At 33.3% G+C, this 24,491-nt stretch overlaps 3 protein-coding genes across 3 annotated transcripts; all 3 read left to right on the top strand.

The window, feature by feature from the left end:
• Window positions 1–860: 860 nt before the first annotated feature.
• Window positions 861–13,353, top strand: LOC109109116 (spindlin-Z). Its single transcript, XM_042765646.1, is given in 7 exon segments — window positions 861–1,109; window positions 5,798–6,122; window positions 6,211–6,259; window positions 7,356–7,609; window positions 9,034–9,070; window positions 9,072–9,214; window positions 11,351–13,353. Coding segments are annotated over 6 exon segments (735 nt in total). The 5' UTR covers window positions 861–1,109; window positions 5,798–6,070; the 3' UTR covers window positions 11,551–13,353.
• A 2,939-nt stretch (window positions 13,354–16,292) lies between these two features.
• On the top strand, window positions 16,293–19,173 carry nxnl2 (nucleoredoxin like 2). The gene is made up of 2 exons (XM_019122240.2): window positions 16,293–16,781; window positions 18,343–19,173. Exons 1-2 carry the CDS (start codon window positions 16,480–16,482, stop codon window positions 18,509–18,511), a joined length of 471 nt encoding a protein of 156 aa, XP_018977785.1. The 5' UTR covers window positions 16,293–16,479; the 3' UTR covers window positions 18,512–19,173.
• A 1,197-nt stretch (window positions 19,174–20,370) lies between these two features.
• wu:fb59d01 (uncharacterized protein LOC322379 homolog) lies at window positions 20,371–24,333 on the top strand. Its single transcript, XM_019122815.2, has 6 exons — window positions 20,371–20,655; window positions 22,102–22,296; window positions 22,390–22,554; window positions 23,644–23,703; window positions 23,868–23,946; window positions 24,031–24,333. The coding sequence occupies exons 1-6, from the start codon at window positions 20,583–20,585 to the stop codon at window positions 24,086–24,088; spliced, it is 630 nt and encodes a 209-aa protein (XP_018978360.2). The 5' UTR covers window positions 20,371–20,582; the 3' UTR covers window positions 24,089–24,333.
• Window positions 24,334–24,491: the final 158 nt, after the last annotated feature.

The following is a 24,491-nucleotide window of genomic DNA, read 5'->3' as shown; positions in this document are numbered from 1 at the left end:
AAAATATACAATTTATCTGATTTTATGTCATTATTCTTAAAAATCTTTTTTTTTTTTAAAAAATAAAAAATATAAAATCAACGAATCCCTCTGTATTTATCTTAATATACAGTCTTCAAATCTTAAAAAAAAAACATATCTGATTTTATGTTAATGTAATTAATGAATGTTAATTTAAAATTATTGAATTTTAATGATTGTTTTTAATGAATGTTAATAAAAAATCTTCAAATTTTTATTTATTTCTTAAAGTGAATTTGTCATCATATTTAAGTGTGTTCTAATAAAAATAATAAAAAAAAACAAATACACAGCCCTTCATGCTATATAATACAGACTGCGTAGGCTATTAGTGAATTCATAAACTCATTCTATTCCACCGAATTACAGACTTTATTGTCTATTTTCACTGGGTTTTGAGGGGGACAGTCATGTCATGTCTCCCAACTCCTGTCGCAGTGCTTGCGCATGCGCACACATCCTCGCCCAGCCGCGCCGAGAACTGCCGAAGAAAGCCGATGGGAAACGGTCGGCGGCGCACTATCAGGCAGGAAGGCTTCGCGCGCAGAGCCAGCGCAGTCCGTCAGCGGAGCACTATTTGGCAGCGGCGGAGGGGAGGGCGAGAGCTCGGCCGCATTCGGGGCCGCCTGCGCTCATCAAACGCTGCTCATTGAACACACAGTGAGGCAGAGCTGGAGTGGAAATATCTTTTTATGCCGCAATATGCGTGAATTTCTAAAATAAACCCGGGGTAAGCGAGCATCCACGCCACAAATGCCACATGTATGTATTGCACTTGAATAAAAGAGCGAAATGCGCCAAGCTTGAGCTCAGAGCTGCAGTGGAGGGAGTGAAGGGGGTTTCGGGGCGACGCTTCATCCAGACGTTTCTACTGAAAATGTGTTTCTTGTGCTTCCTTTGTTTCTGCTGCGGGATTGTAAATAAGAGCTTGAGCCAAAATGGCGGCCGCAGCCGTTGAGCTAGTAGCTACTGCGCCGCGTTTAGCCACACGCTTTTATCATTTAACGCTCTTTTATGCCTTTATCTCCCTCTTGGATGATTTATATGCTGTCGTAGCATTTACAATAAGACACCTGGCTGCGTCTGAGGTGAATATATAGCCTTAAATGAAGAGAGCTAGCGAGATTGAGTCGCTTAGCCAAACAGATTTGAATGTTTCTAATGACAAACTGCGATTTTGTGTTCACAGGGCGCGCGCTTATTGCCCTTCTCTGCCCTTTTTCATCGTTAAACGGCTAAATACGGGCTTTCTGCAATGCAATGCTTTCTGTAGTCCTCCATGTAGCTGGTGTCTCTCTGTAATGCCATTTTTTTCTTTAAAAAGGATGCTTTTGTAGACATGCATGCTGTTCATGTGTGTATATTTGGTCGTTTTCACTATAACTAGGCAACTTGCAGTGCTGCAAGACATCTTGGCTGTTAATGGCATCCCTGAAACCCAACCTGGCCAACTGATCTCATTGCATTGTTGAAGGATCTGGCCAAGGTCTTGAATTCATCAGTCCGATCTGATGCTCAGTGATCAGGTTGCATTGAGAAACTCTGCTGAATTTCCAAGAGGAGCTGCACATGAATCATTCTGGGGGTTTTGTTTGGAAGGGGTTCATTTGTATTTCATGACATCCTCCTGAAGAGTTTTGTAGGGCACCTCTGGAGGATTAATTGATCAATTAGGCTTGTAAAGAAGAGAAACATCCACTGCGGTGGGTTTCATTTACGCCTTTCTTTAGCTTCTGAATTGCACTCTTTTCGTGAACCAACCGCTCCAAACAAAGCGAAACGTGATCATATCTTTGCAATGTTTATGTATGCATGTATAATTTTGTCTAACTGGTCACTTTACATCCACATTGCTCTAAAACTACCATTTTCCTTTTGTATCCTTGGTTCCACTTGATATGGAGACTGTTCAATAACACTATTTTTCTGCATCATTGAGCTGTAAATTCCCTTGGTTTAATTGAGTTCAGCATTGCCGGACGCCGTCATTACAGCAGCCACTGGCCAACATTTGATACAGCTCAGTGCTTTTGCCTCTACGGCCGAAATGTATTAGATTCTCATACGCTGGAAAATGCATATACGGAATTGCTCCATCATCCATGCGCGGGTTTTAATGCAACACCATTGAGTTCAGTTATAGCCACGATTTTGACTGCTTTGGCGAGCCATTATCATGAGTGTAGGTTTATTTAAAATATAGTAAACTTCAGTCGTGGTATATTAGACAGGGGAAGTCTAGGCCAGACCGGGGTCTGGTTTCGTCCAAGGAAATAAGAAATTATACTTGCTTATAGAAGATACAGATTTATTTATTTTTTTGCAATTTGGTTTTCATGGCAGTTAAACACAATTTCCCCCTAGATTTTAATGTGAAGACAAAGAACACATAGAGTATTTGTGCATTACAATGGCGTTTGTGTTGCATTGCGGTAAATCAGTGTAATTCAGCAAAAATACTGTCATTTGGATTAAGAACCACCATTGAAAATAATACCAAAAATATACTTGTGTGGATGCATTTGGAAGAAAATTATCTTCGTTTTCTTTATGCACAATTCTAGAATTCTTCTGTGTTGGGGTGAAATGTGTCTTTGGTGTTGTTTTGGTGAGATTCACCTAATATTATGTAAAAAGACCAGCGGAAATTGAAATGAGAGTTAGTTTGGTAGGTGCATGAGGGATATTTTATACATATTTTGAAAAAACTTGGGTCAGGTGACTCAAACTTTGGCATCATCTCATCATCTTTATCTAAAAGTAACATGGAAGGATACCATAAAAAAAAAAAAAATTAAAAAAAGGAGGACTTACCTTGAGTTAATGTTCCTGTCTTGTTCATTATTTTGGTGTCTGTAAAGCTGAAAATGGAAGCAGTGTTGTTGTTTGAGTCCAGTTGTGTTGGGAAATAGCAATAAATGCATTTTCTGGTGTGTTTTAATGCATTTTAAACATTTTAAAAAGATATTGCAGTTGGATTGCACTAGGTCATGTTCGTGTGCAATGGCCTGTTTTATTAAACATGTTATGGTTTTGATTCAGTTGGACAGTCTGGCAGAATAAATGAGTTTGTCGTCGTCTGGCCGGCTGACGTGGTGTAAGGAAGCCCAGAGCTCCCCGCGCTCGTAGCGTACTCCTGTTGTGTTGTATAACAGCGTCTGCTTGGCTTCCTGAGTAATGCTAGTCTCATGTCATGGCTCATCTGCTCTGCCTTCTTTGGTGTTTCGAGTTTTGGGACGTCAGATGGGATGTGCATCTTTTAATGAATGACGATTTTGCAAAGCGTAAACCTTCACACAGGGTTGAAATTATATGTCATTAATCACATTTTAGGGTGTTTACCATGTTTTTTGCATTTCAGGATACAACTTTTCTAGTTTTAAGTTATCGTCTGAAATATATATTCACTTAAAGGAATATTGAATCCAAAAAATGAACATTCTGTCATTGTTTACCATTGTTGCAAACCTGAATGACTTCCTTTGTTCTTTGGAATATAAAAGAAGAGATTTTGAAGAATGTTGGCAACCAAACCGTTTTGGCTTCCATTGACTTCCATGGAAGAAGAAACAATGAGAGCTAAAATGGTTTTTTACCAACGTTCTTCATGACGTTTGTTCTCCTCAACTACAAAGCGCTTTGGAAAACCGCGTGTAATTGTACTCTTGTGGCTCATTAACATGAAGGTTCTTCAGTCTAATTGAATGGATAATTAAAATGTTTTGTAAATGTTTAAGGCAAGACGCCACAGGCTAATAGAAAAAACTCCATACTTGCGTAAGGAATTGCAAACTATTACAATCTAATACAATTTCGCAATGTGTTTAGGAATAAAATATTAAATAAGTCAGAGTGAATGATATATGAACAAACAACTCTATAAAATCCTTCAGTATGTAGATATGAATAAAACTCAATTTTGGTGTATGTGAGGTCTGCTGAAGTGGAGAAAGAAAATCATTTTTAGAAAACATCCTTTAAAAATATGCATTGTAATTTATATCTACAAACACAAATTGATAAAGTGCAATAAAATGTGTTTTTGGATATTTTTAATCTTAAAGTTGACACCAAAATGTTTTTGCTTGGAGTGTCTTGCCTTAAAGGGACAGTTCGCCTAAAAATGTAAATTGTTGTCATTTACTCACCTTCAAGTTATTCCAATGGATAAGTTTCTTTCTTCTTTTGAACATAAAGATATTTTGAAGAATGTTTGTAACCAAACAGTTGCTGGTTTCCAATGACTCCCAGAGTATGGAAAAAATACTGTAGAAGTCAATGGATACCGGAAATTCATAGAGGTTTGGAACAACTTGAGGGTGAGTAAATGATGACACCATTAAAATTTTTGGGTGAACTATCCATTTAGTGTCAACATAATCACATTTGACCCCATTTTCCATGTGTTTTTTTTTTGTTGTTTTTTTCCATGTTTTAGGATTCAGTTTAGTATTTTCATGATAGCTGGTTGGAAATCTATTAAAATATGTGACGATTCAAATCGGTTGAGATGCTAAACAAACTGCGATTCAATTAGGGGGAACATTAGGAGTTTATGTGAATGCGTGTCTGAGGGAAACTTACTGTCTTTGGAAAAGTTTAGATGGTATTTTTTCTTTTCATCTTGTCTCTGTATAAAGCATATTAAAGTTCATAAGTGCAATGCTGCTTTGTTTACAGCGGTAACCGAGGAAATGCTTTAAGCTCCACCTGCTGCAGTGTTCATAAGCGCTTTGTTTACAGCGGTAACCAAGGGAAACCGCTTTAAGCTCCAACCTGCTGCAGTGTTCATAAGCGCTTTGTTTACAGCAGTAACCAAGGAAGCGCTTTGTTTACAGCGGCAACCGAGGAAATGCTTTAAGCTCCACCTGCTGCGGTGTTCCTAAGCGCTTTGTTTACAGCGGTAACCAAGGAAACCCTTTAAGCTCCACCTGCTGCAGTGTTCATAAGCGCTTTGTTTACAGCAGTAACCAAGGAAGCGCTTTGTTTACAGCGGTAACCGAGGAAACGCTTTAAGCTCCACCTGCTGCGGTGTTCATAAGCGCTTTGTTTACAGCGGTAACCAAGGAAACGCTTTAAGCTCCACCTGCTGCAGTGTTCATAAGCGCTTTGTTTACAGCGGTAACCAAGGAAACGCTTTAAGCTCCACCTGCTGGCAGAGAGTGAATCTGCGTCTCGTTCAGCTCGTCTGCTGTTTCTGTTTCATGCAGATATTTTTATGTATAGTTTCACAAAACTGAAGTCAAAACAATATGTTTTTGCTTCAAATTTCGAAAAAATACAATCTAATCTAAAAACTGCTCATGTTGCATGCATGCAGTCTCTTTGTTTGTATCATGATTAAAATGCAGTGGTTGCCTCTAATTTTAAAAGGTAAGAGCACAGACAAAGTCTTATTTTGTTTAGAGGAGAGATTTTTTGTATTTGTGTTTCTTATTTATTTGATATGGGCCTTGTTTTAAAATTTCAATTTAGTTTTGTTATTTACATTTACATTATATTTAAATTGTTATGCTTTTATCCGAAGCGACTTACAAATGAGGACAACAGAAGCAATCAAAACCAACAAAAGAGCAATGATATGCAAGTGCTATGTTATTATAGTGTTATATTTCAATTTCACAAAGAAACGTGCAGCATTTTGTCCAAGCAATAATAATAATTGTTCTCCTCAACTATAAATCACATGTAGTTTGACTCCCATTCAATTAAAATGTGTTCGTTTGCATTCCTGGAGCGTTTCCTAATCCTAAGACGATGTTCTTGTATTTTTTAGGTTGCTGGAGCCCTTCTGAAGGAGGTCTGGGTCAGTACTCATTCGTGCGGGCCCTGAGAGGCCGACCCGTCCCCCCCGCTCACTCCTGAGCACCAGTCATTCCTCAGCGTCAGACGGGCATCGGGCGAGCACCTTACATGCCAGCGTTTTTTGTTTTCTTTTGACTGCCCCCTTTAGGTTGAGTCCCCTCTCCCCCGAAACTCTTTCATTCATCAGAAAGAGTGAATTTTGACCCTAGTGCGGCAGCCGGGCTGCTCCTCCACACACAGATGAATGAAGACCCCATTCGGGAAGAACGCGGCCCAGAGATCCAGAGCTGATGCAGGTCAGAGCGCCGCTTTGATTTCTGACGAGCCTTCTGAAGATCATCGTCTCTTTATTAATAACCGTGTTTGCTGTCTGTGTGATTGAAGGGCATGCTGGTGTCTCTGCAAATATGATGAAGAAAAAGAACTCTCATAAGTAAGTTTGTAATCGCTTGTGTTTTAGTGCTGAATGGACAAATCCTATTTATATTATATAATGTTTATAGCATTTATGAATGTAATAATTACTTATTTCCTTTTCTTTTAGTACTGAATGTGAAAATTATATTAATATTTTTAAAATGCTAAACTCATATTGATCATGAATACAACATTTAAGCATTTAATAATTATAATTTGTGTTGAGTTAAATATTTTGTAAACACATTTTTTAGCTTGTATTTTAGGGCTGAATTTAATTATTTAAATATTATTATATTATATTTTTTTTTTATATTTATGTTTTTTTGTTGTAATATTTTGTTGTGTAATTTAATTATTTTTTTTATGCTTGTTATTTTTTGGGTTAAGTATTATTTTTAATTGATTGCATAATATTTTAATTGATCGATTTGAGGCTGAATATATAAATATTAATTATATAAAATTTTTATGTTGACATTTTTTAAATGTTTAGTTCATATTGATCATAATAAAAACATTTCTGAATTTTATTTAGCATTATCATATTTAAATATTAGATGAAGTATATTTAATTGTGTATTAGGATTGAACACTTGAATATAAATTTTATCATTACATTATAATATATTACATTAATAGTTTAAATGTTTAGTTCATGTTGATTGTAATAAATATTAATCATTAGGTGAAACATTTTTTTTTATTTGCTTGTTTTAGGGATGAATCTGTAAATATGTATTTAATTATATACTGTTATTATTTTAATATTTTTTAGAACTGTTTAACTCGTATTGATCATGATAAATACATATTTTATCAAATTAATAATCATTATAGATATTAATTTATAATGTTAAATATTAGGTGAAGCATAAAATGTATTAAGGATTAATGCTTAAGTGTGCATTTCTTAATTTTTTAAAAAATGTTAAAATACTTTGTTTAGGACGAGATCTAAATCTGAGTCCATGCCATAAGGATCAAATGTTTTTAATGTTGTTGAAATGACACACTTCACCTTGAAACTGATTCAGAATTCATCGTCCGGGAAATGTAAATGTTATGATCTCAGAGCGATGTTTTAATGCTGATCTGTGATCATCTGACAGGAAACACAAAAGCAGCGTAGGCCCCACCAAAGCAGTGGCTCAGCCGCGGAGGAACATCGTGGGCTGTCGTATCCAGCACATCTGGAAGGAGGGCAGCGGCGCGGCGTCGCAGTGGAAAGGCACCGTTCTAGACCAGGTGCCCGTCAACCCCTCGCTCTACCTGATCAAATACGACGGCTTCGACTGCGTCTACGGCCTGGAGCTGCATAAAGACGAGCGCGTGCAGGGACTCGAGGTCCTGCCAGACAGACTCGGTACTCGCTTTACTTCATTACACTGAAAGAAGACGCAAACCAGTTCAGTTGGGCTGCATTACTAGTGACAGAAAAGCCATTTCATTAAATTGTTATTTTAAACGTTGCACTCATGTTGCTCAAATACAGTGCGTGCATAATTATTATGCAAGTTGATATTCCGATCATATTTTATTTCCAAGCACATTTTACCAATTCCAAACCACATTGATCTTAATAACTACTATTGATTTAGTCTTTAATCATTTATAAGTGATATATAATTGTCTATGAAGTATGGAAGTGGAAAACGCCTAATGCTCAGGTGTGCAGAATAATTAACTCTTTACAGCTTTTCGTGTTTTCACTGTTATACACTCGGGGGCGCTATTACACATCTTCTGAACGAGTACAAAACCTCCCAAACAAAAACACACGTGAACAGGACGGAGAAACAAACAATCTCTTATGTAAATAATAATGCAATCATCAGCAATACACAGCATATGAATGAAAACTGCATAATGTTATGGAGTAAAATGTTGATCCAGGAAGTGCTATATATATCTGTGCAAGCTTTAGAGGTGTTGATGGAAGCGATTTACTGGATTTATGCTTTGATAATCATACTAAATATTATCCAGATGTAGTTTCTGATAGAAATTAGATTTTTTTTTCTCACGTTTTTGCTCAAAACTATACATTTTTATGAAACCTACCTATATTCAAGTGTTGATTAAAAAATAATGGTTTAAGCTAGAATAAAACTGATTTATTTTTTTGTTAGAAAAGAGGGGAAAGAGGTTTTCTTTTACAAATAAAATGAGCCAAAAAAGAGATTTAAGTTATTAAAATTATTAAATGGTGACAAGACTAGAATTTGCAAAGTTAGGGCATGACCATTGGAGAGTGAACATGCTCACTGGGTCAGCAAGGTTAGAGAAAACTGCTGGAGAATGGAGGAGAAATGGACTGATGAAGTGTTAAGGTGTTGAATTAGGTCTGAAACCATCAGGAACCATTTAGTCTCCAGTTCCACTGTTTCCCGAACCGCAACCTTCCTGGAGTCTCCAGAAGTGTCTCAGAGATTTAGGTTAGGTAAGGAATCCTAAAAAATGACCCCTGCTTAAAAACAATAACATGCTGAAGTGTTGTGAAAAACATTTATAGAGTGACTCTTGAAGCACCAGCAGCACATCGTCTTGTACCACTGTTTCAAGGATTTATCTTCTGTAGTCTGGCAGTGAATTCTGGAAGGTCCGTCTCGAAAGACAGACTTTTCAGGATAGGAGATGCACTAAAAATGAGCTCCTTAACTATTATCGGTCCCAGATTGGCTGCCGTGACAGATGTTTATAATAAATCTGGTGTTGTTTATTGTGTTTTTATTTCTCGATGCGCATGTGGATGATGTTTACACTCATGTTGTCTCGTGTGTTTTTCAGCCTCGACGCGCATCAGCGACGCTCACCTGGCCGACACCAGAGTGGAGGGGAATGGTTCTGGCCCGGGCGCCCATCATGAACACGTGGTTCTACATCACGTACGAGAAAGACCCAGTGCTCTACATGTATCAGCTGCTCGACGACTACAAAGACGGGGATCTGAGGATCATGCCGGACTCTAGTGAGTGTCTTCTTCTAGCGGTGCTCTTTACATCTCACTAGTTCATATCTCAAGACCAGTATGGGTTTTCATTTAGTTTTTTTGTTCAGCAAGGACCCATTATATTAATCAAAAGTGACAGTGAAGACATTTAGAATGTTACAAAAGATTTCTATTTCATTCAAATAAATGCTGTTATTTTGAACATTCTATTCATCAATGAATCCTGAAACATACAATGTATCATCGTTTCTACAAAAATATGAAGCAGCACGACTGTTTCCAACATTGATAATAATCGGAAATGTTTCTTGAGCAGTAAATCATCATATTAGAATGATTTCTGAAGATCATGTGACACTGAAGACTGGAGTAATGATGCTGAAAATTCAGCTGCGCATCACAGAAATAAATTACAGTTTAACACATATTCAAATAGAAAACTGCTATTTTAAATTGCAGTATTATTGTGTTTTTATTTTTTATCAAATAAATGTAATTTTGGTGAGCAGGAAAGACATTCAAAAACATCTCATTGAAAAAAATCGTACCCACGCCAAAATTTCCTGTGCACAACTTTTTGTAGTAATACTGAACAATAATTAATTACTTAAAAAAAATATATATATATATAGTACAGGTCAAAAGTTTGGAAACAATACTATTTTTAATGTCTCTTCTGCTCATCAAGCCTGCATTTATTTGATCAAAAATACAGAAAAAACAGTAATATTGTGAAATATTATTACAACTTAAAATAATAGTTTTCTATTTGAATATACTTTAAAAAAATATTTTATTCCTGTGATGCAAAGCTGAATTTTCAGCATCATTACTCCAGCCTTCAGTGTCACATGTAACAATCCAGTCTATCACATGATCATTTAGAAATATTCTAATATTCTGATTTATTATGAGTGTTGGAAACAGCTCTTCTGCTGTCTAATATATTTGATGAATAAAAGGTTAAAAAGAACTGCATTTATTCAAAAAAAAAAAAAAAAAAAAATTCTAATAATATATATGCTAATAATATATTTTCTTTACTATCACTTTTTATCAATTTAACACATCCTTGCTGAATAAAAGTATTGATTTTATTTAAAAAAGAAAGAAAGAAAAAAATTACTGGACCCCAAATTACTGACCAGTAGTGTATATTGTTATTACAAAATATTTATATTTTTAAAAACACTAGCTTCTTTTTTTTTTTTACTTTTTTATTCATCAAAGTATCCTAAAAAAGTATCACATGTTCTGAAAAAATATTAAGCAGCAGAACTGTTTCCAACTTTGATAATGAATCATCATCACTATTAGAATGATTCTAAAGGATCATGTGATAATGATCCTAAAAATTCAGCTTTGCATCACAGAAATAAATGAGAATTTAAAGTATAATAAATTTAAAAACAATTATTTTAAATTGTAATATTATATCACAATATTACATTTTTTTTTTCTGTATTTTCGCATCAAATAAATGCAGGCTTTGAGCAGACGAAGAAATTCTTCAAAAAAAAAACAGTCAAATAGAATGTTTCCAAAAACTGTGTGTATGTCTGCATATTGTAAAAAGATATATCTATATTATATATAAAAACATAAAAATAGTAATGTTTAAAAAAAGTTTTTTTGAGATAATTAAATAATAAATTTATAATAATATATATATATATATATATATATATATACTTTATTTCGAGAGAAGCTCAGAATTGCAAGAACTTTCTCAAGTTCTGTTGTGTTTTTTGTTTGGTTTCCACCACGGAATACATTTTTTTTTTAATAAAAAGTTTATATTTTATATTTATAACTTGTAATTTGTAATATTGAACTTTTTTTCAGAATTGCAAGAAAATACAGTTCGAATTGTGGGATTAAAAGTCAATTACCGTCCCTTCCCAGAAACAAACTCCCATAACATTTAACAGAATTCACAAAAACAAAATTTCACAAAAAATTAAAAACTAAAAGTACTAATTGACAAAGCTTTTGGTAGATTTATTTATTTATTTATTTTCTGAAAAGAAAATGCAATTACATTTAATTACATTGTTTTCTTTTGTTTGTTTTGTTGGTGCACCGTTTGAGTCGTTTTTTGTCCTTCAAAGAGTCATAGCTGTTATCACTAATGATGGTTTGTGTGTGTTTCAGACGACTCGCCCCCAGCGGAGCGAGAGCCCGGAGAGGTGGTGGACAGCCTCGTGGGGAAGCAGGTGGAATACGCCAAAGAGGACGGCTCTAAACGAACTGGAATGGTTATCCATCAGGTGGAGGCCAAGCCCTCCGTCTACTTCATCAAGTTTGATGACGACTTTCACATTTACGTCTATGACCTGGTGAAAACATCGTAAGGCGGCGATGGGACGCGGAGAGGGGGAGGAGTTTCACCTAACCATGTGATCCACACAAACGTTTTATTTTTTTTTTTTTTGCCAAAAGTTCTCTCGGAACGTTTCTTGTAACATCTTTTGGAAACGGAACGCTGGATATTTCGGTGGATTACCGCTAGTCAAGTGTCTCTCATCGCTGTAGGATGGACGGACATCACATCCCCCGACATACACGTAGCTTCATATTTCAAGAGGTTCGTCTCGAGCATTTCCCATCCCTGTTGGATGATACGAAGACGTTCGTCGGGGAAAATCCCGTCTGGCTGTTCTGGGATGTTAAAGTGTTCATCTCTTGGATTGTTACAGTCCCGTCATGGGTTGAAATTCAAGCTAGCGTCGTGCGCCGATCCTCGGGAAACGGTGGAAACGAAACCTTCGCGGATAAAAGAGAAACGCGGCGGTCCGTGAAGGATGGGGAGCGTTCGGGACGTCCTAAACCTCGTAAAAGTGCCAGGAGGTGGAGGGCGGGAGAAAACGTCTGTAAATAAGACATCGTTCTGTTCTTGTTGTCTTTGAGTCGGTTGCCAGATGTTTCATGTTTTATCCCTCCTTCTTCTGGTTCTCGCCAGAATTGTGCACACGAGCTCCGCTGTCAATCAAATGTAGGCATCTGTGGCGTGAAACCCCACCGTCTTGTTTTTATGTATTTTGTTTTCTACTTTTTGTTTTATATGTGTATATATATATCATCATCATCACAAGTAAACGCTAATGCAGCTTTTATAATCTTAAGCACTAAATTTAGAGACTTGTTTTGCTCCCGTTTGTTTTCAGCGAATTGCAAAAAACATTTTTGCGTTTCATGTTTGGAACATTTATTTAACGTTTGTCTGATGTTGATATAACGTTCATTTCATTTACTTAACGGGCTTCATAACATATACAAAAAAAAATGCCTACTAATTGTATCATATTGCATAGTGTGAGCATTTCCTCTTGGGTTATTGTTGTTATGGTGTAGATTAATGGGTTTATTGTGTCTTAGCACATGATTTTGGCTCTTTAGCACTAAAAATCACACGGTTACCCAGTTCCCCAGAAGTATTTAGTGATGTTACACAAAACTAATTGCACAAAGTGTTTAATCCCGTACTGGTTAGAAAGTGCAGATGCAATAATGAAGAAAGTATTCAGGAATTTCTTTGCACCCCGTGACATTAGCGTTGTTTTTCTGTGATCGGCCTTGGAGAGATTTCTTTCGCTCTGCCTCTCTGCGAGCATAAACGTCTGTGCCTGGATATTGACTTCAGTATGTTTTTTGTACGTGTGTGTTTTGTCTGAAGGTTTGAGTGTTCCCGTCAGACTCGTACGAAGTGACACGAAGGCCCCCTCCGAGGAATGTTACGGTGTCTCAAGACACCCTCGCAGCTACATGTGTTCTGCATTATTTCAGCGTTCGGTCACAGCGCTCCTGTTTTCACACTCACATAAAGAGTTTCTCTCGTTCTCAAGCCGCTGTCGACTGCATTCGATGCACAACACTAGAAGAGCGCCGTGAAGAAATGCACAGGTCAGATTTCACTCCAAAATCACGTGGAAAAAATTAGATGTTATATTTTGCAGTTTATTTTCATGACATTTAAGCACATCCATTCAGATTCTCATTACCTAATGCATAAACACCTTTACTGTAATACATTAGTGTAATGCAACATGTAATAATGCATTAATCTAAATCTTTCTGTGATGTATTAATACTTTCAACTTTTTTTGAGAGGTGGGTAATGCAGTGATGATTTAAACATGATTAATAAATGGCAAAAATTATATTATGTGGTAATTGTCATACATAAAAGTTTTATATATATATATATATATCTATATATATAATATCGATATAATATATATATATAATCTATATCTTGGGCTGTCAAATGATTAATCACGATTAATCACATCCAAAATAAAAGTTTTGTTACATAATATATGTATGTGTACAGGTATATTTATTATGTATATATAAATACACACACATAAAATTATATATTTAGAAAATATTTACATGTATATACATTTATATATTTATATTATTATATTTTATATTATATATAAATATATTTAATATATAAACATAACATATGTTTCTTAAATATATATACATTTATATATTTATATTATTATTTTTTATATTATATTTAAATATATTTAATATATAAATATGTAAACAAAACTTTGATTTTGGATGTGATTAATCGTGATTAATCATTTGACAGCCCTTATATATAATATAATATATATATATATATATATATATATATATATGTATATGTATATATGTATGTGTGTGGTGTGAATATATGTATGTGTGTGTGTGTGTTTACATTTTTTAGACTTTTAAATGACAATTACCATACAATATTACACACAATATTTAGCCATTTTGGCATTTTCATAAATTTTGTTGTTTTGGATTTCATAAATATATCAGGAAATGGAAAAAGAAAAAAAGGTGTGTATATATATATATATATATATGTATGTTTTTACATTATGTAATTTTTTTTTTTTAGCCCATCTGACATTTCCGTATGTTAATTGTCATTAAAGCTGTAAATATATATGTAATCTATAATATATATTTTTTTTTTTTTTTTTTCATTTCCTGACAGTTAACATATATGAATGAAAACATGAAACAAGGCTATATATATATTCCATATTGTCTTTATGCAAATTATATGCATTTAGTTTCTTCTTTTGATTTTTGGGGTGAAGTGTGACCTGCATATTTCCGGATGCTTTTCAGAAGATATTCGTGATTCTCCATGTTTTGCCCTTGAAACCTTAACGCAGGCGACTGCCAAATAAAGCAGAGGTCGAGCTCCGTCCCGGGACTCTTGATCTACTTCTCCTTTCCAGACGAGAGCTTGGTGACTTTTGCGAGGCATGGCTTGAGTCGTGTCTTACCGAACGGACAGCGGACGTGTGTCAATATGCAAACGGATCTCCTCAGAAAGACACGCTCATGGGATTGGCCTCTTACATGTACCTACTGTAGTATTGTACTGTGTTTTGATGTCAGGTCGACGTGGGAAATTTCAAAAAGGAAAAAAAAAAAAACGACGAAAACTAGACCGTTCTTTTTGCATGATACGAGTAGAGTTGTTATCGTACGTTAGTGTGATGCATGTGTACCTGTCTTTTTATTTCGGCTATCCGTTCCCTAAATGAAAGTTTGTTTATTGTGTTGCTAATCGTGACGTTTCTGTTCAGGTTTTTGAATCCATTTCCAAGTAAAAACAAAAGTTAAACTAAGTATTTTCTTTTCTGCTATGCTCTGTAAGAACAAGCGCACTGGTGTTGTGTGGCAAGAAACCAGTGTTAAAAACAGCATTTGAGGGATCATATACTTTTGACACAGTTCTGCTACAGGACAAACTTACTGTGTTTCTATGAAGAGTGCCATATTTAAACTTAATTAATTTAAACTGCGGGGAGAGAATTGAACGTATGGTCCCTTTAAGATGCTGTTGCTCTTTAATTACTTTGTATAAATAAAAAAAAAATAAAAAAGAAAAGATCGACACAAATGCAGTGCAATTTGATGATTGTTGCAGATACATGTATAGTTCAAATTTCATGTTCTTTCACGTATACGTAAATGGCTTTTATTGGACCGAATCCGTTTTTTTTTTTTTTTTTCTTCTTTTTTAACATGTAGATAGTTTTTGTTTTCATTTTCAAGTATAAACACATTTTAAAACCTGTTACTTAATTCATTAAGTAATTTTTATAATTATTATGTAAGTCTGTCCTTATAAGATTAAAAAAAGTTCATGTGAATGTGTGTGTCTGAATCTTTATCCGAATAATTGCCTCCTTATGCCATGTAATTTGGGGGAAAAAATTAAGAAATATCAAAAAAATAAATAATAGTAATTAAAAATTTTATGTATGTATGTAAAGCTTGAATATATTTTTTCTGATACTTCGAAATTAAAAAAATATAGAGAGAGAGAGCATTTATATTTAAAAAATATATTTTTCTAGAAATTATATGAATATTTATGCATTTTTTTTAGAATATATTTAGAAATCTCAGAAAAAAATTCATGCTCTATAAAGCATGCATTTAATTAAAAAAAAATTTATTTTTATATTTTAATATATATATAAAGCATGAATATTTAAATATTTTTTTTATGTATGGATTTAATTTTTAAAATTATATATATATATAAATATATATATAAAGCATGAATATTTCATAATTTCTAGAAAAGCATATTTATTTAAATATTCATGCTTTATATAGTATATATATATAAAGCATGAATATTTAATATATATTTAAATATTATTTTTTCTAGAAATTATGAATATGAATTTTTTTGATTTTTTTAAATGTTATTTATATTTATTAATGTCAGAAAAATATTCATGCTTTATAAAGTTTATATAAATGTTCCTGTATATAAAGCATGATACTTATATCTTATAATCTATTTTTATCTATAAATATATATATTTATGAATATATACACAAAACAAAAAATATGTTTATATTTAGAAGATGTCAGAAAAAAATTCATCTGTTTTTATACTCAAAATCTGGTAAAGTAATCTTCCCCGTGCGTCTATAGAACTTATCCATCAACTTTTCATGAGTTAAACCATCTGACTATAGCGTCTGCTTTCCAGTTCGGCTCTCAGCAAATCAGTAGTCGAGCGTCACGGTGCGTCATTAATATTCATGAGCAGAACTCACCACAGCAGGAAGCGATTTGTAAACACGCGTCACTCTCCGCGAGCAAAGCTGTCAGAAACAGCAACAGTGCGCAGCGAGTGTTGAGCAGAGCTGTTTCACTCGCTTTTAAGACTTTCACAGTAAGTTAGGCACTTAATCCAGGTGCAGATAAACTCCCGAGCGCACAGGTGAGATCTCCAGCGATGGTCGAGGTGTTTTCAGGCCGGACTCTGGTGAATAAAGACGGAGATCTGGTGGATCCAGAGCCAGCGCTCCGGAATAAAGTGGTCGGTCTGTATTTCTCGGCCGGCTGGTGTCCTCCGTGTCGAGACTTCACCCCGCTGCTGTGTGATTTCTACACGGAGCTGGTGGAGGAGAGCGAGCCTCCTGCCCAGTTTGAGATCGTCTTCATATCCTCGGATAAATCCACAGAAGACATGGTGGAGTATTATCATGACATGCACGGGGACTGGCTGGCGCTGCCCTGGACCGATCCCTACAAACAGTGAGTTGCATTGCTTTTAGATGCATGCATGAGACATTGTGCATCTGCCACAGTAACCTTTCATTACAGCTTTCAGACTGTCCCTGATAAGAGGTTTAATGCACGCGCGCACACACACACACACACTGAGGATTATGTTATAAATAGACAGTCTGTAGTTTCACTGCACGCGTGTGCCATTATATTACACTAATATAGCATATATAGCTGTATTTATGATCAAGAAACAAGTTATGCGTAAAATGCATGACCTAATTATTGAAATGCATTGGGGGGAAGGTTCTATAATAAAACTTCTATAATTATTTTGCATGCAGCTTTTATGATTTCATATTAATGTGAAAGTCTGTTTAGTATTTGTTGATCAATTTATCCATCTATAGATCTGATGTATAAAAATTGCTATTATTACTTCATATTGTAATATCAGTCAATATAGATAAAAATATTATATTGTTCTGTTTTTTGGGGGGTGGGGGGCATGGAAAACCTGGTTTTATTATTATTAGCTTTTTTGCTTTTGCATTATGTATTTTAAATTGGCAACAATTTCTGTTCGGTCAAAATGATGGTTCCTTTGATTTCCTTTTTTGTATTTAGTAAAATTTGTTTTGGTATTTAAATTTTTATTCAATTGTACATTTTAAATTTAAAATATACTCTTATTGTTTTTATATATTTTTTTTTTTATATATATATATATATATATATATATATATATTATTATATTATTATTATTATATTATTATTATTATTATCCAGCCCCAGCCCTATTATTATTATTATATTTTTATTTTTTTTTTAATTTTTTTTGTCTTGATAGAATAATTTTATGTTTATTGATTTTAACTTTATGTATATTGTATATATATTGATATATATATATATATATATATATATATATATGAATTGCAGTTGATTACTATATATTTACCAATATAAATATAAATTATAATTTTTTTGGAAAAACAGCATGGAAACCTTAAATATTGATAAAGTAACTGTATTCATACTAATATTTATATATATAAGCATGGAAACCTTAAATATTGATAAAGTAACTGTATTCATACTTATATATATATATATATATATATATATGAAAAACAGCATGGAAACCTTAAATATTGATAAAGTAACTGTATTCATAGTAATTTTTTTTTTAAAAAACAGCATGGAAACATGGCTTTATTTTTAGTTAGAATTTTTTTTATTCAGTGTTTTTTGTACTGTATTTTACTAATATAATATTGAATTCCACACTTTAAATCAGCCGCTATTTCTGTTTTGTTTATTATTATTTCCTTTATTATTTTTAGGAAGGTTTTTTTTGTGCTTTATTTTGCTATTTTTATTTTTATTTTTACTATTTACTGCGTTAAACATTTTAAACTGCCAACAATTTCTGTTTGGTTTAAATTTCCTTTATTATATTTTAAACTGCCAACAATTTTTGTTTTGTTTGATTTTTCTTTATTATATTTAGATTGATTTGTTGTATTGTTGTATGTTTTGTGACATGCTTTGTGACATGCTTAACATGCTTTCTGCGGTCTTCAAGCGAACTGAAGAAGAGATACAACATCACAGCCGTACCGAAGCTGGTCATCGTGAAGGAGAACGGTCAGGTGATCACAGACAAAGGCCGAAAGCAGATCCGGGACCAGGGTCTGGCGTGTTTCCGGAGCTGGCTGGAGGTGGCCGAGATCTTCCAGAACTTCAACGGCTGAGAATCACGCGGAGAAGCTTCCAACGAATTCACAAGGGCTGCTGAAACCAGCGCTTTACCTGCAGAAACCAGCCTGACATTCTTATGCAATCGTGTTTAAATCGTTTAAACATGTCTTTTCAGGGCAACAACCCACACTTGAGTAGTTTACTATTATTCTTAAATAACGTGGTAGTGAGCTTTTGACTGCTAGTGTATTTAAAGGAATAGTTCACCAAAAAATGAACATTTGCCGAATGTTTTTTCACTCTGAGGTCATCCGAGATTAGGATGAGTTTGTTTCTTCATCAGATTTGGAGAAATGTAGCATTGCATCAGTGTCTCAGCAATGGATGTGAATGGGTGCCGTCAGAATGAGAGTCCAAACAGCTGATAAAAACATCACAATAATCCACAAGTATAGCATTTCTATTATATACATTTCTCCAAATATGATGAAGACACAAGCTCGGATGATCTGAGGGTGAGTTAATATAAAGCAAGTTTTCAAATGTTTTTTCGTAAGAATCTATTTATATAAATCTGCTCTCTGATATATGACTCTATGCATCTTCTCTCGTGTGTTTTTGGAGAACAGCAGATGTTTACTGCTTCTGTTGTTATGGTACATGGTATCTAAATGCTTTCTATTCCTCTGTGTCTCATTAAAACTCACGGAGGGTCCTTCGAGACTGTTTTCAGTTGCAAAACACACACTGAACCCTTTCCTTCAGTGTGTCAACACCTTCGTGACTAATGAGGGAATATTGTGCGGAGATTATGATTGCTCATATCTCAATTATACTGCAAATATACCTGACTAAGCAAAGCGTTTGAATTAAGACACAATATTTTTTAAGATTTAAAGTAATAAAACTATTAATACTTAGAGCACCCAGTTAATAAAACCAGGAAATATTTATGAGGTGCCCCATTAAAATGTCATTTTATTTATTTTATCACCTTTTTTGATTAATTAAATTTTATTATTAAATAATATATTTTTTATTTATTTTATTTTATACTATAAAGCATTACTCTGTATTAGGACATATTTAAGATGCTGCTTTTTTATGGCACTTAATAATTTCTCTAAATATGTTTTCTATGGTCACACGCACTATTTGTAATGCTTACATACTATTAATAAATATTATGAATAATAAACTGTGACCTTTTGACTCATTTCACAGTGTGACAGTGACACAGATATTAATTAGTCGTAGTTAATAAAAAAAACTTTTTCAATAAATTAAAAAAGGTTTGGAAAGGTAATTTAAAAAGTATCTTTTGAAATAACATTTTATGCAATATTTTAATTATTTTTTTAAAAGTTACTTTTTATCAGAATTAATAAATATTTAATGCAATAGTTAAATATTTTAATTGTCATAAATACAATAATGTAATAATTCTCAAAATTATTTAGAGCATTTGAATTAATAGTATCAGAATGAATTTAAATTTTAACTAATATTTAAATTATTATTAATAATTATTACAAATTTAAATTATAAAGAAATAATTTAATATTTATTGGAATCAATAAAAAATTTAATTAAATATTTAAATTATTAGAATTTATTATTAATAATTATTAAAAATTTTTTTTATTATTAGATTATTTATTAATAATATTTAATAGTTTTATATTTATAATTTAATTAATTATTTTATATTTATTAAAATTAATGTTTTGTCATTTGTCCTGTAAACATTAATCTGACTTTCTTTATGTTTTTTTTGTGTTAATTGGGTCTGAAGGAGAAACAAACTCGCTTTCAGTAAAATATCAGATGTTTTCAAATTAAATCTGTTTATTGAATCACAACCTCTGGGCTGAATGAATCATTTCTCAGTTTAATGTGACATCATGGACAGGTTTCTGGGAGAGTAAAAGCAAAAGGAGTCATCGACTTGTTTTATGACAGAAACTGGCCTCAGTGTGAGAGGAACACACCCTGATCATAAAAACTGAGCTGATAAGGGGGTCTAAAGGACGCGAGCCGGACTCGAGCTGAGCTAGTCGTGCAGAACGAGCAGCTGCTGGAGCTTCACTGGAACAAACCCAGTCCAATCTGAAACATCCCACCATGAGGAGATCGACTCTGTGTGTTCTGCTGCTGGCGCTTCTGGGGCTCGGAGGCCTTTCTGCTTCATCACTGGGTGAGTTCTGACACACCCCATGATTTCTGTCACTTCTTTACAGGAAGTGTCTATTCTGTATTAAAAGGGTTGATAATATTGATACAAATTCTAATAGACATCCCTTTTGCAATTAATGCACTGCATTTCAGAAGTTTGGATACACATTCATTCTTAATTAAAACAGTTAAAGAACTACAGTTTACTGTAAAGTAATGTATTTGATCAAATAGTTTTATTTTAATACACTAAATGACAACCTATAAACACACTTGTCAAAGCTACACGTTTCACAATGATCTGTGTTCGAGGACGATATGTGAATTTCCTGAAAGGCCGTCAGGGAAGTGAAACCAAGTTCATTAAATTCACACATTTATTTGAAATCTTATGCCTAATGTGCTGAAAATGGATCTGATTGAGCTGTTTGCATCCTTTAATATTACTTTTAAATTTAAATTATTGTTTTTAATATTTAAATACTTTAATTATTAAATCAATAGTTTGTTTAAAAAAATAAAATCAACTTTATTGTCAAGCACAGAACAAATATTTAAATATTTTAATTCATGTTACAACTATACTTTAAAAAAAACTTTTTGGTTGAATACAGAACGAATATTTAAATTATTATTAAAATAATTTATTTTATAAAAATTAAATCAACTTTATTGTCAAATACAGAACAAATATTTAAATATTTAAATTATTATTAAATTAATTTGTTAAAAACATTGTCAAATACAGAACTAATATTTAAGTATTTGTGTTATTATTATTATTAAAATATTTTGTTTTAAAAACTAAAATCAGCTTTGTCAACTAAAGAACAAATATTTCAATATTTAAATTATGTATTAAAAAATAAATAAAAGAAACTTTATTGTCAAATACAGAACAAATATTTAAGTATATACATTATTATTAAAATAATATTTAAAAAATATTGACGAATACAGAACAAATATTTTAAATTATTCAAATAATTAAATAAACTACTTATTGTCAAATACAGAATAAATGTTCAAGTATTTACGTTATTATTAAAATAATATAAAAAAATCTAATTTATTTTCAAATACAGAACAAATATTTTTATTATTAAAATAATATAAAAAATACGTTATTGTCAAATACAGAACAAATATTTAAACATTTAAATTATTATTAAAATATGTTGTTATAAAAACTAAAATCAGCTTTGTCAAATACAGAACAAATATTTAAATATTTAAATTATTGTTAAAATAATACAAATGTGTATAAAAATAAAATCAACTTTATTGTCAAATACAGAACAAATATTGTAATTATTAAAATAATATTAATTTGTTGAAAAAAACACTTAACTGTCAAATACAAGACAAATATTTAAATTATTATTAAAATAATAATGCATTTAAGTAGAAGCTTTTAAAAAGGTCGAAACGCTTGAGATAATACTGAGTTGTTTCTGTCTGTTTTCAGGCCCCCGGTGCACAGATCCCAGGGATGAAGGAAAGGGAAATGAAAAGCTGTTGAAGTATTTCTATGATCCGCAGACGCAGCTCTGTGTCCCGTTCTTCTATAAAGGCGAAGGCGGCAGCAGCAACCGCTTCAGCAGCGATAAAGAGTGTGTGAAAGCGTGCTCGCCCAAAGCTCAAGAGATCTACCCGGATGACGGTAAAACAATCAACAAGTGTGCACCCTATTTGATGATTGGACATGAGTGCAGTGAGGTTTTATTGTTCATGCTCTTTCCCTTGTGTCCATCAGATAAGGCCTGCTCTCTGCCAAAGGCCGAAGGCACCTGCTTCGCTATGATTCCGAAGTATTACTACGACAATGAAGAGAAGATGTGCCTCATGTTCTTGTACAGAGGCTGCAGTGGAAACGCCAACCGGTTTAATTCTCGAGAGGAATGTCAGACTATGTGTGGTGGTCAGTTCAACTCTCATTTCACCCTTTACGCAGGACAGGTTTCCAAAAAATCAAGAAAAAAGGTACTGCTGTCACTGTTGCGGTATCCTAAGGTACGAAAGCTAAAAGGTACACCTAATTTGCTCTGTTTTAGTACCTAATGTAATGCTGCAGTGACAGTTTTTGTACCTTTTTTTTTCTGAGAGTGCAGATGAGTTAATAATCAAACCATCAGTTTCACTGGAAGTTTATTAGTCTTTTAGTTACTGTATTTACAACTGTTTAAACTTCGGGTATATAGATAGGTTGTTTTTTTGTTTTTCTTTGAAGATGGGAAACAATTGGTGGTTATAAGTTATGAGTTAATAACTGATCTTGTTCTGTAAGACCAGTTCTTCCACATCGGCTGATGCCTGATACTTCAAAATGCTGGGTAAACTTTGGGTCAGATATGGACTAACCCAGATTTTGGGTCAAAAATGTAACTGTAGAAGTGAGATAAAGCCTTATTTTAAATGTTTAATAAACACAGATGCACAGAGAAGAAGAGGATGTCCTAAACATTACTGCTATAAAAAAAGAAAATTAGGCAGTAAACTTGGGCTTTTTGAGTCGACTAATAGTGTAAATAATGACTTGGAGTATCCAAGGAGCTTTAGGATACACTACAGTTCAAATTATTTATTTATATTAAGATATTACACAAATTGATCAGAAGTGTCAGCAAAGACATTTAAAATGTTACAAAAGATTCTATTTTCAAATAAGTGCCGCCCTTTTGAACTTTAGAACTTTTGAACATCAGAGAATCCTGAAAGATAAAATGTATCAGTTTTCAACACTGATGATAATCAGAAATGTTTCCTGAGCAGCGAATCAGCATCTCAGAATGATTTCTGAAGGATCGTGACTTGCTTTGATCACATCTGAACAGATATTCACATAGAAAACAGCTGTTTAAACGGTGAGAACATCAGATGATTTCTTTTGGGTTTCTCGTCATGTCCTAACCAGTTGAGCAGCTTGTCCGGTGAAGGAGTGTGTGTTCATCTGTTGTCCTCTAGAGGTCAGTCAGTCTGTTCTTCTGACTGTATGAATGCTCTTTTACAGCACGATCCGGACGGCTGCTGGGAGACCTGCCAAACCCTGATGAGAAGACTGTTGATGCAGGTACATTTTTTTATTTTTAATTGTTGCCACTGTTGTGGTCGGGCATAAAAGCTCTGCTGATGCTTGAGCTGCACATTTCATCATTCACTGCATCAGTGCATTGAATAAAGCCTTTATTCAGGAGTCCATAAACATGTTTTGATCAGGTATATTTCCTCTCTCAGGGCTGATTGTGGGTGTTTTGGGTGGGATTGTGTTCGCTGCTGCTGTCATTTCTGCGATTGTGATGTTTGTGCTCCAGAAGTAAGTATCAAGTGATGTGATGTTTACCCTGTTTAATCTCAATCTATTTGAGAAAGTATCTAAAATGCTTATTTTCATTTATAGGAAAAGCAAGAAAGCAGAACGGAAGCCAGTGCCGACGTCTGATATCGAATTGAAATAGATCTTTCTTCACAGCATTCGTTTGTACATACCTTGCTAGTGCTTTTGTACCGTCATGTTTGAACAGTTATAGAGCAATTGGGTTTAAATGATAAATATTAGTGTCCATGATAAACTAGAAAGATTCAATAATGTAAAGCAGTTAAATACTAAAAGCAATCCTGTTTTTTTATATATATGATGTACCTGATCAAATGTACTGTTATTAAGATGATGTGACAAATAAATCAGAACTTTTCTGTTTTATATTGCTTTTTAACGAGACATTATATTCATACAATAAATAATACATTAATACAATTTAGTTGGTTTTGTTTTTAATATTTAATATATAATATAATACAAAATTTGATGTATAATATAATAAATTATATTAAATATATAATATTTAATATTAATAATAG

Source organism: Cyprinus carpio, chromosome A10 (assembly GCF_018340385.1).
Source record: "Cyprinus carpio isolate SPL01 chromosome A10, ASM1834038v1, whole genome shotgun sequence".
Taxonomy (NCBI): domain Eukaryota; kingdom Metazoa; phylum Chordata; class Actinopteri; order Cypriniformes; family Cyprinidae; genus Cyprinus; species Cyprinus carpio.
The sequence above is the reverse complement of the archived record's forward strand: the minus strand, read 5'-3'. Positions and strand labels throughout refer to the sequence as shown.

What these genes read in the sequence shown, in the direction of transcription:
- nxnl2 (XM_019122240.2), top strand. Translation starts at nt 16,480, where the DNA reads ATGGTCGAGGTGTTTTCAGGCCGGACTCTGGTGAATAAAGACGGAGAT. An exon ending in TGGACCGATCCCTACAAACA is followed by an intron (nt 16,782 to 18,342) that starts GTGAGTTGCATT and finishes GCGGTCTTCAAG; the next exon opens with CGAACTGAAGAAGAGATACA.
- wu:fb59d01 (XM_019122815.2), top strand. Translation starts at nt 20,583, where the DNA reads ATGAGGAGATCGACTCTGTGTGTTCTGCTGCTGGCGCTTCTGGGGCTC. An exon ending in AGAGATCTACCCGGATGACG is followed by an intron (nt 22,297 to 22,389) that starts GTAAAACAATCA and finishes TGTGTCCATCAG; the next exon opens with ATAAGGCCTGCTCTCTGCCA. An exon ending in TGAGAAGACTGTTGATGCAG is followed by an intron (nt 23,704 to 23,867) that starts GTACATTTTTTT and finishes TTCCTCTCTCAG; the next exon opens with GGCTGATTGTGGGTGTTTTG.